Source organism: Bombus pyrosoma, linkage group LG2 (assembly GCF_014825855.1).
Source record: "Bombus pyrosoma isolate SC7728 linkage group LG2, ASM1482585v1, whole genome shotgun sequence".
In the NCBI taxonomy this organism is placed as follows: Eukaryota; Metazoa; Arthropoda; class Insecta; order Hymenoptera; family Apidae; genus Bombus; species Bombus pyrosoma.
This window is the reverse complement of record NC_057771.1, coordinates 5,660,584-5,676,423: the sequence shown is the minus strand read 5'-3', so window position 1 is coordinate 5,676,423 and position 15,840 is coordinate 5,660,584. Positions and strand designations below refer to the sequence as shown.

General features: G+C 42.7%; 1 protein-coding gene across 1 annotated transcript in view; it reads right to left on the bottom strand.

Annotated features, from left to right (window-relative positions):
* LOC122575121 (PDZ domain-containing protein 4) overlaps positions 1–15,576 on the bottom strand; it is a 61,825-nt gene extending 46,249 nt beyond the window's left edge. Inside the window, exon 1 of the mRNA XM_043743686.1 lies at positions 14,147–15,576. Coding sequence (XP_043599621.1) covers positions 14,147–14,167 — 21 coding nt within the window. The 5' untranslated portion in view covers positions 14,168–15,576. The remainder of the gene's footprint in view (positions 1–14,146) is intronic.
* Between the last annotated feature and the right edge of the window lie 264 nt (positions 15,577–15,840).

The following is a 15,840-nucleotide window of genomic DNA, read 5'->3' as shown; positions in this document are numbered from 1 at the left end:
TGGCGATAAAATGACAAATGTATCAACGATTTCGCATGGAAATGGAAACAGCGACGAGAGGGAGCGACTCGCGCAAATGCAAGCTAGTCAAGAGACAGAGAATGTAACGGAATGGGACTGAACGAAGCGGCACTGAGGGCGCTTTGTACGCGTAGAATAGCGTGGCCAGTGGGATATACGCTACATTTTGAACTGGTCTCCTGAGACTGTATTTGTATACCTATAATACGCATTCGCAGAGTCAAACGTTCTCTTCTCCAGGCGGTTCTCTCTATCCCGGTTGTCGCCAGCCTACTCTAAAACCGAATACCCCCCTCGCTTCGCATATACCGTCGCAATTGTCGCTTTAACAGATCCGTAGTAGTACTAGGAATATTCGACGATCGCTTTGGCCACCGAACGCGCCGACGGCACAGCCGAATCTTCGTTCGCTCGCTACTTTGCGTTTAACGTCGTTTCGCTTAACAGCATTTAGTACGGAAGATACGCATATGATTTGTGGCTATCGCGACGTAAATGACAAATTTTAAAGGACAAGTTCAATCGCAACATTCACGATCCAGAATATTCTAGCAATTCTATGTGTTTTTTCGACCGTTCGCGGAGAGACGCGATTCCGAGGAAGCGCGTCAACGGGAGTCGTAAATTCCCGTTACGATTAGATAATCGACGCCACAAACTGATCGATTACCTTATTTCTGTTAGGATAATAGAGATGGTTTAATGAGTAGAATATGAGGTGTAAAGTGTTAGTAGTTTGTTAGTTGTGTAGTGTTGTGATGGTAGTGCTACTGCTGGTGCAGATGGCGCTGAGGGGTACTGATGCATTTCTTCTCATTTAGATGTCGCGGAAGAAAAATCGGTCTACGGTCGCCGGGATTTGAACCCGGGTCCCGAACCTAACCCTTCCTAACCTAAGGCGCTAACCACTGCGCTGCCACCAGTTGGTGTCGAATACCGCTACAAATACTTGATTAACAGTTCAAGGATATTATATATTTTCAACAACTTCGTAGAAAAGATAGTTACGCTGGTGCGTAAAGTATAGGTTAAGTAGGTGAATGATTGAAGGATGGAAACCCGGTAAAGAGATGTTGACTGTTTTAAAGTCGTAGATCCAGGTGAAGTCCGGTGACGATGCTGTTGCAAAGGAAAACTCTTGCTCGGTGGTGATCACCTCACCACTGGTCCCTTGCGGCTGGAATCCCGGGAAACATTGGAAAACCTACGTTTCCCCAATTTTTACCTCATGGAGCAATTACCATAAGGAACCTCTTGACTCGATGTTTTATGCCAATTGACGGCCTTAACGGTAAATCAAAAAGCCTCGTTTTATGACAGTTCCTTAGGATTATTGCGATCCGCTTAATTCTATGTGCACAGCTGGTGGCCGCCTCGAACGTAAAGAGTCACCGGTCGTAACAAAATGGTACGAATATCTTTTTTCTTTTTTCTTTCTTTTTTTTTTACGTTGGGAAATCCGACCAAAACCCCACGGTGGCCATCCCGACGTTTGGCAGGAGTGTCCCGGAGCCCCTCTCGAATTACTGCCGGGGCATGGTACGAATATCTGTCAGGTTTCCATGTAGCCGGGTTAATCAGAGCGTACGTAGCTCGATTTTGATTGTAAATTTCCGTTTGTAAAAGTGATTCGTAGCAGCGAAGTTACAACAAACAGGGTCGTTGACGATTCGAGTCGATAAATGAGAGAACAGCGACAAAGTACAGCGGAGAATAAAGAGAAATCGAGCTTGGAAGACGGAAGCGCTAAGAAGCACAGAACAGAGGACATCGGAAAATTAAACTCGATCGTTACCAAACGGGACAACTATTTTCCTGATAATTGCGATCGGACGATGCTCAACGTACCTCGTAACTTTGAAAGCAGAAAGACGGAAAAGGGAAAGGGATGAAAACGAAAAGCGACAAAAAGCGCTCGATAGCTCGTATTCTAAGTTGACATTAGAGTGTAATATGCGCGTGCAATGAAAAAGGGATGCACCTTTTAATCGACTGCGCGCGAATTGCCCTGCGAATGTCGCTTGGTCCGCTAACGCGTCGACAGGCTATTCGTTTAATTCAAACCAGGTCCCGTATTCCCTGTGTCCTCTGTTCAGCCAGTTTGACCCCTTGTTTTTCCCTCTTTCCCTATTCACTGAAATCACCGAACCGCTTTACAACGTCAGTCCAGCTCACCGCGGTTGCGTCCCACCGCTACGAAACGCATAAACCGCGGAACACTGCTCGGTCTCGCGTATTTTATTCGATACGCGTTCATTGGACGCATTTCGTTGGAAAGATTAAGAGTCGCGTACAATACGCACCAGAGTCGTGTCACCACAGCATGGGCGGTTTCTATCGAAACAATCGTACAAAGGAAAGTCTCGTTCCTTTCTTTCTAACGAATATAAAGGTAAAAATACAAAAATATCTAATTTGCATCGAACGAAGGGAAACAAAGATAGGAAGAAACGAAGAAAGTGGCGCAAGAAGTTAGTCTCGTTTCCTTTTCTTTTATTTTCTTTTTCTTGTCCTGAAATGGCAGATAGGACGCCTTAACCAAGGTGGATCGGAAAAAACTTTTCTGTCATCAATCGCGCTGCTATGTACACGCGGGCGTACAACTTCGTTTTCCTTTTAATCTTATTCTTCCAATTATACCGGCGAGATCAAAGGCTAATACGTTTCGGCGTCGATCGAAAAGCCGAAAGGACGATAATTCGCGAGATTCGACCATCGGTCGTATCGGTCCGCGATCGATAGACGCGTAGCGCAATCGCGTGCTGTTGTTAACCGGTAAAGAATTATCAAATAAACGTCGGAAGGAAGAGATAGACAAAGAAAGAGAAAGAGCAAATATTTGTCGGCTATTCCGCGCTTTGAATTTATTTTAATTATACCAATTGCGTTTACCATTGTAACGATCAATCTGCAATCGTGATGAATATTTTACACGCTCGACCGATCATCGGTTGCGTTATTGCGAGCGAAAAGGGAGAACGGTAGGTGCGGTTGGACACAGAGGGACGAACAAACGGCGTGAAACGGATCGAAAATTTGGATTAATTTCACGCCACGCGTCAAACATATCGAACACGATCTCGCGTGCGAGAAGGGTAGAGACCGACGTGTCGTTTCTTGCTTGCTTTTAAACCGTTTCAAACAGCGATGCTATCTTTTCGTTTTTCTTGCTTGGTCTCCGCAGAACCACGAACCTTTCCTCTATGAATGCATCACATTCAACGCGCCAGCGGACAGTCGGCGTAAAGCTGCAGCTCAAGCTCTCGCGAGTATACCCAGCCTTTCGTCTATACCTTACAATCAGACGCCTATCTTCGATCTGCCAACTACCAGTCAGCGACGAGCAGAATAAATTACGTCGTCGCGTCGTCTTTTAATCGCTTCACTCGGTTAATCGTTAATGACCAATCGAAAATACAGTTTTACCTTATTTAGCTCCGAGAACATTTATTTCTGTTCTTTTTACATCGATACGATCTACGTATCGTACGCGAAATCCACGGACGGCTAAAATTTACGCGTTTCTAATGACGAAACGTATTAATACGTAACTGAAAACCCATTTGGAGGGGCAAGGGTCCCGGGTGCTTTTCAAGATCGAACGACGTCCAGTCAAAGTTGTTTCTTTCTGCCTCTTTCGAGAATACTAGTCCTAATCTTTAACGACTACCAGTTAATCTTCAATGATACGACAATTGTTACTTAAGAGGACAAGACACGGACTTAAAATCATATACGCGTGATAAAAGATTAGATAGATAGAACATAGACGTACTAATAATTTCTACAGTACGAGATTTTGATTGCCTTGAGAAAACGCGCACGGTCCTGGATGAAGCTTCATTAACGAGGGTCCCTTCTTACAGCTTTCATTTATAACCTACGCTCACTTTGCTATATTCTTTCCACTTGCTACAAACCCCAGCCTAGTTTCTTTTTCTACGGTTCCTCCAACAATGCCTGTGCATCATCGTCGTTTCGCGTTTCCCGAGCTCGTAACCAACTATCCACTCTATTCGTCTGCCCAAAATTATCTCTCCTTGTTTAACACGTTGAACGCCATGCTAGTTTTACAGGGATTGCCCATGACGCCATGATGTTTCGCGACACATCGTAATATACGCACATAATACGTCTATATTTCGTGCATAAATAAAACTATTCTTATATGTTTTATACTGCGTTAATTTCGTCACACGTTGTAGTAACGATGTAATTGTTGAAAATGACAACGTGAGTTCGCGCTCGCCATCTATATGCAGATGCGCTAGTTACAATAAATAGTAACTAGAATATAGTTCTAGATACAATCGATAGATTTAATCGACAGGTTCAGGATGTTCCTTTGTTTTTATCCCTAGTACATGTAAGAAAGCGCGATAAAGGTTTTTCGGCTCAGAACGGTGTGATAGGTTTATCCGAAGAATAAACTAATAACTGTTATGATCCTACCTCTAAATACAGAAATAACAACGGTAATAATGAAAAATTTATAACTATTTACATTTCTTCAAATTACGTATTTCTACTAACCTTGGCGCGCCGATTACCTGTCGCCCCCACGGCGCTACCGACAAGTTGAGTGCTGATCACCGATGACCCCCGTGGCATTCAACGTGTTAAAATTCCCGCGAATCGATATATCGAGCGAAACACTTCGAGCGTCAGAAATTTGCACGTTGTTTAGTATATTCGCAAAATCTTTCAAATCGAGGTGTAAGCCACGTCCTCGAACAAGAACTCGAAGAAGACGTCGAAGAAGAATTCGAGGAAGAACTCGAGGAAGAACTCGAGGAAGAACTTGAGGAAGAACTCGAAGAATATCGAGGGCCGTTTGATCTCTGATGAAAACGTGTGTATAGCCGCAGTGCTGGAGAAACGTCGGACTGTACCTTGCCCGATACTAAAAATTTGATACGTACTTTGGAGATCGCTTTAGGCGTCATGCCGAAATACGTGGAAACATGGTCCGGAACGTTAACGCGATTACAAAGCGATTTGCAAACTATGTACGTAAATTATGCTCTCGAGGCAGGCGTCCAAGTACTTTCCAAGTTTCGAGCAGCGTCGCGTACTCGAAACGTCGCGTACACCGTCCCGTGATCCGATTAGTCGACCTCTTCATATTCCTCGGCGTGTTTCTTCTTTCCACGTACACCTGTTTCCTGGTTGCCATTAAACCGGCGTTTCCTAATATCTCTGACGAGTTTCAACGATGCTTCACCGCGCATCTCGAGAAAGAAAGAGGATTCGTTCATTACGTTGATTCGTCTCACGCGTTGAACTGGGTCGTCGAGCCGATTAACCTTCCGAGTTATACAACTTTTCCAACGCACGACGATACACTTTCAGGAGAGTTTAGAACAAAAGAACACAGAACCAGGGCAAAAGGGTCATCGAGCAATCACGAGTTCGTAATCTCATTTACGACGTTCAGTAAAGCTGCTTTTCCAGCATCTGCGATTTTCTAGGATTTTTCGAAGAATAGTCGTTTACACCTCGATTTTACTAAAGCGGACGAGGAAGCGGTCTGTTTGCAGGATAATTCGATCGGATGGAAAGTCGAAGGGTTCGTAAGAAAAACGATCCGCGTCAAATTTTACGATTCTTCGGCTCTACGTGCGTAACGTGATAGAAGCGAGGCTGTAAAAAATGATCCGACAAATCGATCGCTGCAGATCGCGCAGGGCTCGCAGATGAAAAATGGGCAACTAGGAATAAGAAAGAAGGAATAGAGGACAGAGAACGATCGGAAAGAGTAACGAAGATCGTCGATGCGTGAGATGTAATCGAGGAGTGAAAATGGCTCGGGGAATAGCTTTCTGCCGGTTGTCTTGTTCGCTCGCGCGTTCTCTAGTTCCGTGGGAATATACGCGATAATGGAAGGCAGAGACGGTCGACGAAATTAATTTGGCGAGATTCGAGGCTGTCACGCGGGGGAAGTAAACGAGAAAACGCGTGCAAATGTAGCGCGGGTGGCGCAACGATTATGCACTTGTGCATTCGTTAAGCCCACTTTATTTAATGATTTCGTGTTCGAATATAGTTACTGAATAACCGCTTACTCGTGATTCTCGACGCTCGTAATAAAGACGATAAATGCATCTGCGCGCGCAAACGCTCGTGTTCTGTCTGTTATCTCGTTCGCTCTTCCGCCGCCGGCTAGACGTCTCGTTTTAGCAATTGAATCGACCTATTTCTCGCTGCGGATCGTTCGATTCTTCGTTAAAAAGGAAAACAAAAGGGAGAAAGGGAGAGGCGCTTAAAAGGAAGAAAAAAAGAAGATCTATCGCCGCAAGGTAGTCCGTCGGTTTTATTATTAAATACAACACGATGCACGCGGTACGGCGAGAATGTAACGAGACTAGTAAAGAAAAAGAAGAAAACAATAAACCGAAGATCGTAGAAGAAAAGCCCGATAAATACGTTTTTATCGATCTTCTGGTTTTTACGTCGCTTCGCGATTAAACGGGAGGATTTTAATGCGACATAATTGAAAAGAAGAACGACCCGTTTGGTCGCGATTACGCGGAGAGGGACAAGCGGCAGAAAATAAATCAAACTCGTAGATTTGTACAAAATTTGCGATACAAGCGATAGGCAAAATAGGCAAATCGAGCGATAGCACGGCCCAATATCACTGCTGGAAATGCCAATTTTTCCACCTATCGTTTACCCCCTCCACGCTCTCTGTATAATCACGGCCTTAGATTCAATGGTACGAGTCTTTTAAAAATAGCTCGTTGGTAGTGAGCGAGACGCGTACAGATTCAGCTTTGTATACGCTTCTCACCCCTTTTTCATTCTAAATTAACGAAACACCACAGGTTTCTATAGAATTTTCGCTACAGGATTTTAACTTACTTATAGAACTTTACGTGCTAAGAGTAAAAAATGTGCCACGATACGGAATACCGAGTCCGGGTTCTATTCCACGCGATTAAACCGACCATCGAGTTATTTTCTCTTTTGCATTTTTTATTCTTCATTTTCATTCGTCCTTTTCGTTGCTAAACGCGTCATTTATACCTGAATTGTCGGAGGAACGGGCGAACGAACGAACGAACGAACGAACGAGCGGACCAGTGAACGAAGAACGATCGTTAGACCGATTCCGAGTCGAATAGAGCCGATTCTCGGAAATACATGCTAAATCCTCTCTTCTTTTCTTTCTCCGTTCTTCGCCTTTCACCTATTTCTTTCTTTTCTTTTTTTTTTAAGCCAACGATTTTTTGCGCTGCTTGACACGCATTATTATCGCTACTAAACGAGTTTTAGCACGCTAACGAGCTCCAACCACGACGAATCCACTTTCGATAAACACTGAACGCGGTTGCTCGCAAGATCGATATCCGGTTAATGATGTCTCTCGTCGAACGATCGAGAAGCTCGAGAAAAGTAATTAATCGTACGTAGGATCGGATCGGAGCGAATCGCAACGAGCAGTTCAACGTTTCGCTCGTCTTACCCTGTAAAAACGAATAAACGAGTAATCTCGCTCACACTTTTTCCCGCTATTACATTCAAAATTAGACTACTCGCTAGACTACCGTCCGTCGTTTGACTCAAAACAGGTTACGTACTCCATCCTTTGTATCGCCGAGTGTTCCCGCTCGGAGAAATAAAGCTCGATTTCAATCGGAGGCGAGATTAAACCCTGCCACGGTGGTCGTCGATGGCCTACGTTTCCGCTAAATTTGTTGGCAATCGATAAGTATCCATGTGTAATGTATACGTGAAAAAGAAGGACAAAAAGAAGTCGTGGCTTGCTAGAAAAACATCTAAACAGTGACATTCTAAACCAAAGTAGTCGCTCGAAACAGAAGTTCGATCGAAGCGTGAACATTTGAGAACCGCAGCGAGGTTAAAGGACACCTCCTGTTGTCTCGCAGAGCCGTCGATCTGTCCCCCCAAAAATCATGGACCTTCGACACCGGAGCTGCAGCCCCAAAAATATCCGGTTGCAGTCTGTTGTAAACTACATATGTACAAATATGCTGCTGCACCGACGACTGACAGAGAGCGAGGCGAAAAGGAAAGGGAAAGGGAAGGTGGAAGGGGAAGCACAAAGAAGGGACATGGCGATGTCGGTAGAGTCGATAACGCATTGTGAGAGGATGACTAGGAGGAAGCTGATGGTAGGTGTCAACGATGCAAACATTAGCATGCGATGGATATTGCGCGCACATTAACCTTCGGAAATTGGAAAGCACGACGGTGAGTTGAAAAAGTACGCACACTCGGTTCCATGGGATGAAATCCGAGATACGGGAAAGTAACGACAAGCCCGGGGTAAACGTAGGTTTATACACAGATCTGTGGTCATACGATACACTCTTTCGGCCGAAAAGTTTCCCTTCTATTTCTCTAGTGCTGATATCGGCCCACTCTCCACGCTCTCGACTCTCTCGGTTTTGCCAGCTGCACGCAGCCCATATTTCGGAGAGTATCCACGTAATCCGAGAAGCAGAACGAAAATCGTTCGACGCTGCATCGTTCTTTGGTCGATTCTAGATCGATTCGAGAGTCTCGATACATGTGTAGTTAAGTATTAGGTTGTCCGAAAAGTGTCTTTCTTTTACAGACACATCTTCTACAACGATGCATCTGTATACAAACATGAAACCCAATCTGTCGAACGTTGCGATCTTTATTTTAATAGAACAAAATGGATCATACGTAATTCGACAGAGTAATATAAAACGAAAAACGTTGAAAGAAAGAAACTTTTCGAACGACCTAGTATGTACCTACATATGTCTACAGGGTGACTTGTTACTAATAAGGAAAGTAGGAAAAAAAAGGGATTTTACTACAGTTTTAATCTTATTACGTATTAAGTACAAACCTTCAAAGATATCTCCTTATATCTGCCTTCTTATTTTAAACGTTTCCTATTAAAAATATTCGCGCGTGATCAGCCTATGTAAATCTTTGAAGCATCAGGTTTCCGGAGGAAATGGTGAAACGTTAAATACCTGGAAGGATAACGATACGGACTCGGACGATCGGCAAATCTTTTAATCGTAACAAATGTAAATTTTCTTTCATAAATTCTCTCGTTAATTAATAAGTCGAGGGCAAGAGATGTTAAATACTTTACGAGAGCGAATGTTAACTAATGTTGAACAAACACCTCTACCATGTTTGCGTATTGTATACCGGAGAACATGCAACGAAACCGGAAATTTCGCAGGGATGGGTATAATCGCGGCAGAAATTACATAAAACGTTTCACGTTCTGCCAAATAGATGCTTGATTCTTCATCTTCCTATTAAATATCTATGGAATTAAATTTCCTTCGTTACAGGTCGTAGCTTACGCATCCTCTTTCATAATTTCCCAATTTTGCGAATAGGATAATCGAATAATCTCATTTGATTGTTTTTAGCAAAGTTGCTGCAAGAATATTTATCGCTCGTCTATTATCCATAATTTCACTCGCGGCTCATAAAATTCCACTGCTGATATTAGCTCAATTACGCGATAAAAAGTCCACAGACTCCAAACAAATATACTGAACGGAAGTTTTCTCGAAAGCGCTGCATTCGTACGAAAATATTCTATTCTTTGTCTTTAATTTACATTTCCATGTGGAATCATCCCCTTTCTGCTCGTTATCGTCAGTTACAAGACACTTTGTGCGTATACGTCGCGCCGTCCCTTTGTCAAACTTTTCCAATAAAAACATCATTTTCTACTATCTGTGACACGTTCACGGTGCTTTTCTTCGATGATGGTACAAGACTTCGTTGACACGCGTGCAAAAGATCTCGTCTAGTTATCATAATTATCGATTACTCTGAAATACAGTATTCGACTAGTAGCAGATTTTCGCTGCTGTTTCGCTACTCCTTCGGTCATCTGCAACCCTTTGTCCTTCGAAGCTTGTGTCCGCCTTTATCTATCTATCCTATCCGTCTGTCTGCCTGGCTGTCTGTCTGTCTGTTTGGTTCTAACTGTGCATCACTCACCCTTTATCGCGCTAACGCTTCGAGATCTAATCAACGTCGACCTTAGTCAAGCGATTGTTCCATGTGCGACAGCATCGAACGCGACTGGATCGATAAGGTGCATCATACCAATAATTTTCCTGTATAGTAGGCGAGAACGATACAGTGAGCACGTAAAATCGTTCAGTAATTACAGTTCGTAAATGTATTGGAAATTTAGAATCGGTTCCTGCATATTTACAGAAATTTGTCTCCCGCTAAAAGAAACAGATTCTTCTTTCTTAAGATCCTCGATAGGCTATTGTAAAATAACGACTGAATATTTCTAATCGAACGAAGAAGGAACAAAGATTAGGCAAAGAAAATGAAAGACACTTCTGCGTCTCGAATATTTCGAGAAAATGTAACGGATAGAACAAGTTGTAACGTTAAAATTGCAGTATATCGATTGTGCTTACTATATATCGCTCGATTGTCCGGCGAGTCGATGTTAAAATGTCCGGAAATGGGATTGACGCGGCTGGAGGAAGAGGAAAAATTCCGGAATAAAAGGAAACGGAGAGAAACAACGAGGAAGCGTGTCGCTTTAAATCGTCGCTTCGGTATCCAATTCGATATTCATCGGCAATTTCAAAATTTCGCGACTAATAATCGTGATAGGAAGCTGCTGCTGCCGCTGTTGCCAGTGGTGGAGGTTGTGGTTGTATTGGTTGTATCGGCGATAGCACTGTTACCAATACTGGTGGCCGTTTAATTAAAATGTCCCGACGAACTTACGGTGGTAACGGTGTTATTACGGTACCAACATGCACCGCACGTGTGTCCAGTGTCCAACAGATCGATAAAAATACACGCACGATCGAACTGCATGCTGTATCGATATATCGAATAACGACCATGTTTTCATGCATGCTGTAAACAATGCCACGACAAGCAAATACTTGATCGCCAGCGATAATTCGGCGTTCGATATTTCGTCCTCTGTTTCGACCCTTTTCGATACACGCGACTACCGGACCGCTTTTCATCCGAATATCTTGATCAATGTGAAACTAGAAATAGTCGATATTCACCATCGATCATAAGTATCGCGATGGAGAATGAAATTAACCTCAAATATTATTAGGAAATTACTAACCTCGAAGAATTATTACCTCGTTGGATATTTTGAATTAGGACAGGCAGACATTAGCGACATCTCAAGTAAATAAAGAAATCGTTATAATGAAAATACCTTCCGTTAATAAGATTACATTTTTCTTCCTTTGTGTCCCTTGTCCGTTACCATGCTACACACGCTCTCGCACACGTACACAGAATAAGGAACGAATGAAAGAACGAAAGCGAGGAATAGAAACAACGTGGGGGTGGGAGGTAGGGAGGAGAAGGGGAAAAGGGGAGAAAACAACGGTGACGAGCGCGAGGAGTAGGTAGGTAGGAGGAACTGCCGAGATTCCGACTTTATTGGCGCAAATGGCAATTATCTGGAGTACGAGGAGTGTTCGAAGGAAAGAATTAAAATATTTCCACCGTTCCCAGCTGTCAAGTAATTTTTGCAATTTCATCCTCTACTCTCCGTTCCCCTCTACTCGTCCCTCCTCATCGCTATTCTGTAACGAACACTTTACGCGTTTCATCGACGCAATCGGGTCGTTATAACATGCGTCTACTAGCAAACTAATTGGAAATCTTGCGAGTCTCGCGACACCGTTCCACAACGAGACAATTTCTCTTCCCTTTCCCATACGCCGATTACTTACAGTTACTCCGAGAAGTACTTAGTCCAATAACTTACTAACTATATGCTAACAACGACTATAACAAGATTTAACTGTAAAGAGTGATTCACGTGACTGAAACAAGCTACGTTTCCTTTTTGATTGAAGTTTGTTTTTAACTACGCTATTTTTTCTACTAAGAAAATGTATGTACTTGCTGGATCTTTTCCCCACGTCCTTCGCTTAACCCAGATACGTTATTATATCGCCTTAATCATCACTGCCTGAATACTTTTGCAAGTAATTGTATCCTAAAATTCGTGTGCCGAACACACGAATTCTCGTCAATCGCTCATACCCACTTACGTAACAACTTTGAACATTAACGAAGTTCGCGAACGCATTCAAGCGAAAGAAAAGATCGAACTCTTCGAACAATAAGTGCTATATATAGTTAGATCCATACGAAAGGTAAAACTTTTACAAGTAATAGACGCTCCCGTCTGGGATACTTCATTGCCGATAACATCGAAGGGTAAAGTGAAATTTTCAAAATATCTTGCAAAATCGAAAGACGAAGCGCGATCCTTTTCATCCTTTTACAGAGAGGCTATTCTCGTCTGATAATGCGTCCATTCTCCCGACTAGGTAGACGAGAGAGAAGCACGCAGAAGTTGCATCGTGTCGCACGATATGCATTTAATTTAAGTTCCGATATTAAAGCGCGATACGCCCGTTTCCTTCGCCGATCAAATCCATACATCCGGAAAGGTGAGAGCTCCGATTCTCGCTTTACAGTAAGTACAGAAAGCAACGCCTGCAGCTAACTCTGTTGCCATTCTCAAATTTGTATATTTCAATCTTGCCTTTACTTTAACGAGTAAAAAAGAAGGCTCGATATCCTCGTAGAATCTTTAGACATAGAATTGAAATGAGAAATCGGATACGATAGAAATAAGAAGCCCTTTTATTCAGTTGTTCGCGTTATAGCTATAAGGCAGAATGTTCAACGCTCGTAACGATAACGATCTAACTATCGTTCAACGACGTATTTATCGTTTTATCGAATTTTTAAAACCGATTCGATAGAACGTTTGTAACTTGGATCATTCGAAATTGCGTGTAACAGAGAGGAACGCAAGAACGAAAGAAAGAAGAAAAATAATACAGCATCCCCTAGATCGCAACGTGAGCGCTAAAATTAAACGGAACGCATACAAACGTATATGTACGGCAGGGCTAGCAACTTCGATAAACGACGAACGTTGGTAAACAGACCTCGGGCCACTGTGTTTCTTGGAAATTTCTTTATCGTCGTGTTTATTTAAAGCGTACTTGCTTCACTAGTTCGAATACGATAAGAATAAAAGGTAAGCGCGTCCAGGTATGACCAAAGATACACTTCGTCAGAGGATCCATAATTGTGTTTCTATTTTATCTTACATTCCTTCGTGATTGTACATCAGAACATAACGTACATTCTTTTGAATACTAAAACAATAACTGAAACTACAATTACGTAATAATACTTTTCAGACACCTTGGTACGTATTCCCTCCCATAAACCTTGTCTATTGTAAAATGCCACATTATCAAAAATATGGGAATAAAAATTATCGTTATCTTCGTCGATTGTCTTCGCTTAACTCTGATATGGCCACAGAATTCTTCATATCTCTCTTTAGTTTCAATCGAAAAATAGTTTCTTAATATTTTATGAAAATCTTTAGTATAGGATTCAAACAAGAAAGAAATCAACCAAATATTGTCAATAACAATTCTTTCTCGCGTTACAATTTTTGTAACTGATTTTTGAGTTTTTAAACGTTTGGAAATTTTCCAACGATAAAAACCTGTTACTCGATCGATAACAATCCAAAGCATTAAAATTCGATACTACGATGTATACTATGTTATTGTACAGAGATGTTCGAAATACACACGTACATTCAATAACTGTGTCGCTCGACAACAGCAATTATCCATGAAAGCACACTCGATAGAATACTCACGCACGCAATATAAAATAAAAGAGAAAATAACACGCGGAGTTGATCTTTTATTCGCGAATGCTAAATCGTCTTATTCTATGAACTCCACTCTTCTCTATCTCCCCTTTTTCACTTTCTCAAGCCAATAGTTTGTATTATCTTATTCGCAATAAATCATCTTTCCTCAACGACAATTATGAAAGTTTATTATTATTATTCGTTAACAATCGCTGTACCATATTTGCCATTACTTACTGACGTGCGCCGTTTTTGAGATCATACTCGAATGGAGTGTACCTCCGTGTAACAATTTCGAATTAACTGTGTGCATATGTCCTTTGGACACAACGTTGTAAGTCACCCCTATGAAACTCGCCAAATGTGTAGTGTACCGCGAATCTTAAAATCGAACATATAAATAACGAAAAATAGACGAAATGGATCACAGAAAATTGTGCTTACCTTTAAAATGACAAAATCCATGTTTCGCAGGACTGGAGTTGATGACGAAGCGTGCTAATGACGTTTTACAAAGAAAAGCGATGGCAGATGCGAACGTTGAAACCAAGGTTGGTCGGGACGTGTTTGGTTTGGTGTACCAGAGATGAACAACGAAGAGCTTGAAAGAAGGATCAGATAGAATCAAACGGAAACCGAACGAAAGCAATTACGGTGGCGAATCTCCCACTCGACACTTCTTTCCACTTGTTCGAAACAACGAGGAATATCGACGTTGGCACTCACACACGGCACGAGGCGGCTAGATCGTCCTTACTTCGATGATCTAGCATCGTCGTAGCACGCCTCCTCGCGATTCCACGCCACAAATGCAAACGGACCGATTACTCGCATTGCATCGAATGCAACTTTTGCATTTATATGTTGACAAAAAAAAAGAGTGAGCGAGAGAGAAAGAAAGAGAAACAGACAGACTCGAGAACTCACAACTGGACGCGAGAAAAAACGAAAAGCGACGAGGCGAGGCGAGGCGAGGCAAAGCAAGGCAAGGCAAAGCGAGACGAAGCGAGACGAGACGAGACGAGACGGGACGAGACGAGACGAGACGAGACGAGACGAGACGAGACGAGACGAGATGAGATGAGGTACAACGAGACGAGGCGAGACGAGGCGAGACGAGGCGAGGTAAAAGAAGGCAAACGGCGCGGTGCAACGTTGTAACACGCGAGAAAAATATTCAGCCAACACGCGTGCCGGCTTGGCGTCGACTGAATTCAACGGCAGTCGCGCGCCACGAGTGGGAGGCGTGTCTCGAGTGTACGATGAAAAGAGACCGAGGTATACTATCGCGACGGAGAAGGGATGAAGAAAGTGCGAGGCAGAGGGGAGAATAGTTTTCATTGCGTTAGACAGAGACGGATAAAAGGATGAGCGACCGCCGCGACCGACCGTCGGAGACCATAGTCACACTGGTTGCAACTGTTAGAGGGAGTTGAACGGCGTGCAGAGGAGTGGAGTGGAGTGGAGTGGAGTGAAGTGGAGTGGAGCAGAGCGGAGCGCGGCGAAATGGAGTGAAGAGAAAAGGAGAGAAATGGTTTCAGGAGAAACGGACGCGACGGGATTGAACGGAACGGAATGGAATGGAATGGAATGGAATGGAATGAAATAAAATACATACCTCGACTCGTGAAAACGGACGAATGACACAAAGAGCAAAAGAGAGTTACACAAATGCTGATTATCCAAAACTACCGTTTGCAACGCTACCGTTGCGATAGCGTAGGTATGCACGGACACCGATAGCTCTTCCCTTTAACGATACCTATCGTGTGCTTCGTGTTTCTTCTTATGTGTCCGTTCCATTCCATCGAATCTTACAATCGACTTATCACGATTCGTACTAGTGTTTCTTTCGTTTAATCAACTTCCGTTTCAATTTTTTCAATGCAACGCTTTTTGATTAGTTGCAACTAGAAACACGGAACCTCGATAAGCGATCTTGTGGATACATAGAAGTTACGTGATAAAAATCATCGTCGTATTATATTTAATGGATGTTTACGCATTTATAAAAAATTTTAAAATGCACAAAATGTAAGGGAGATATAAAAATAGTAAAATGTTCGAAATATGATACTGCTCGTGATATTTAATGAACGCAACAAATCTTTGAGAAGATTCTATATCTTTGCATTCAC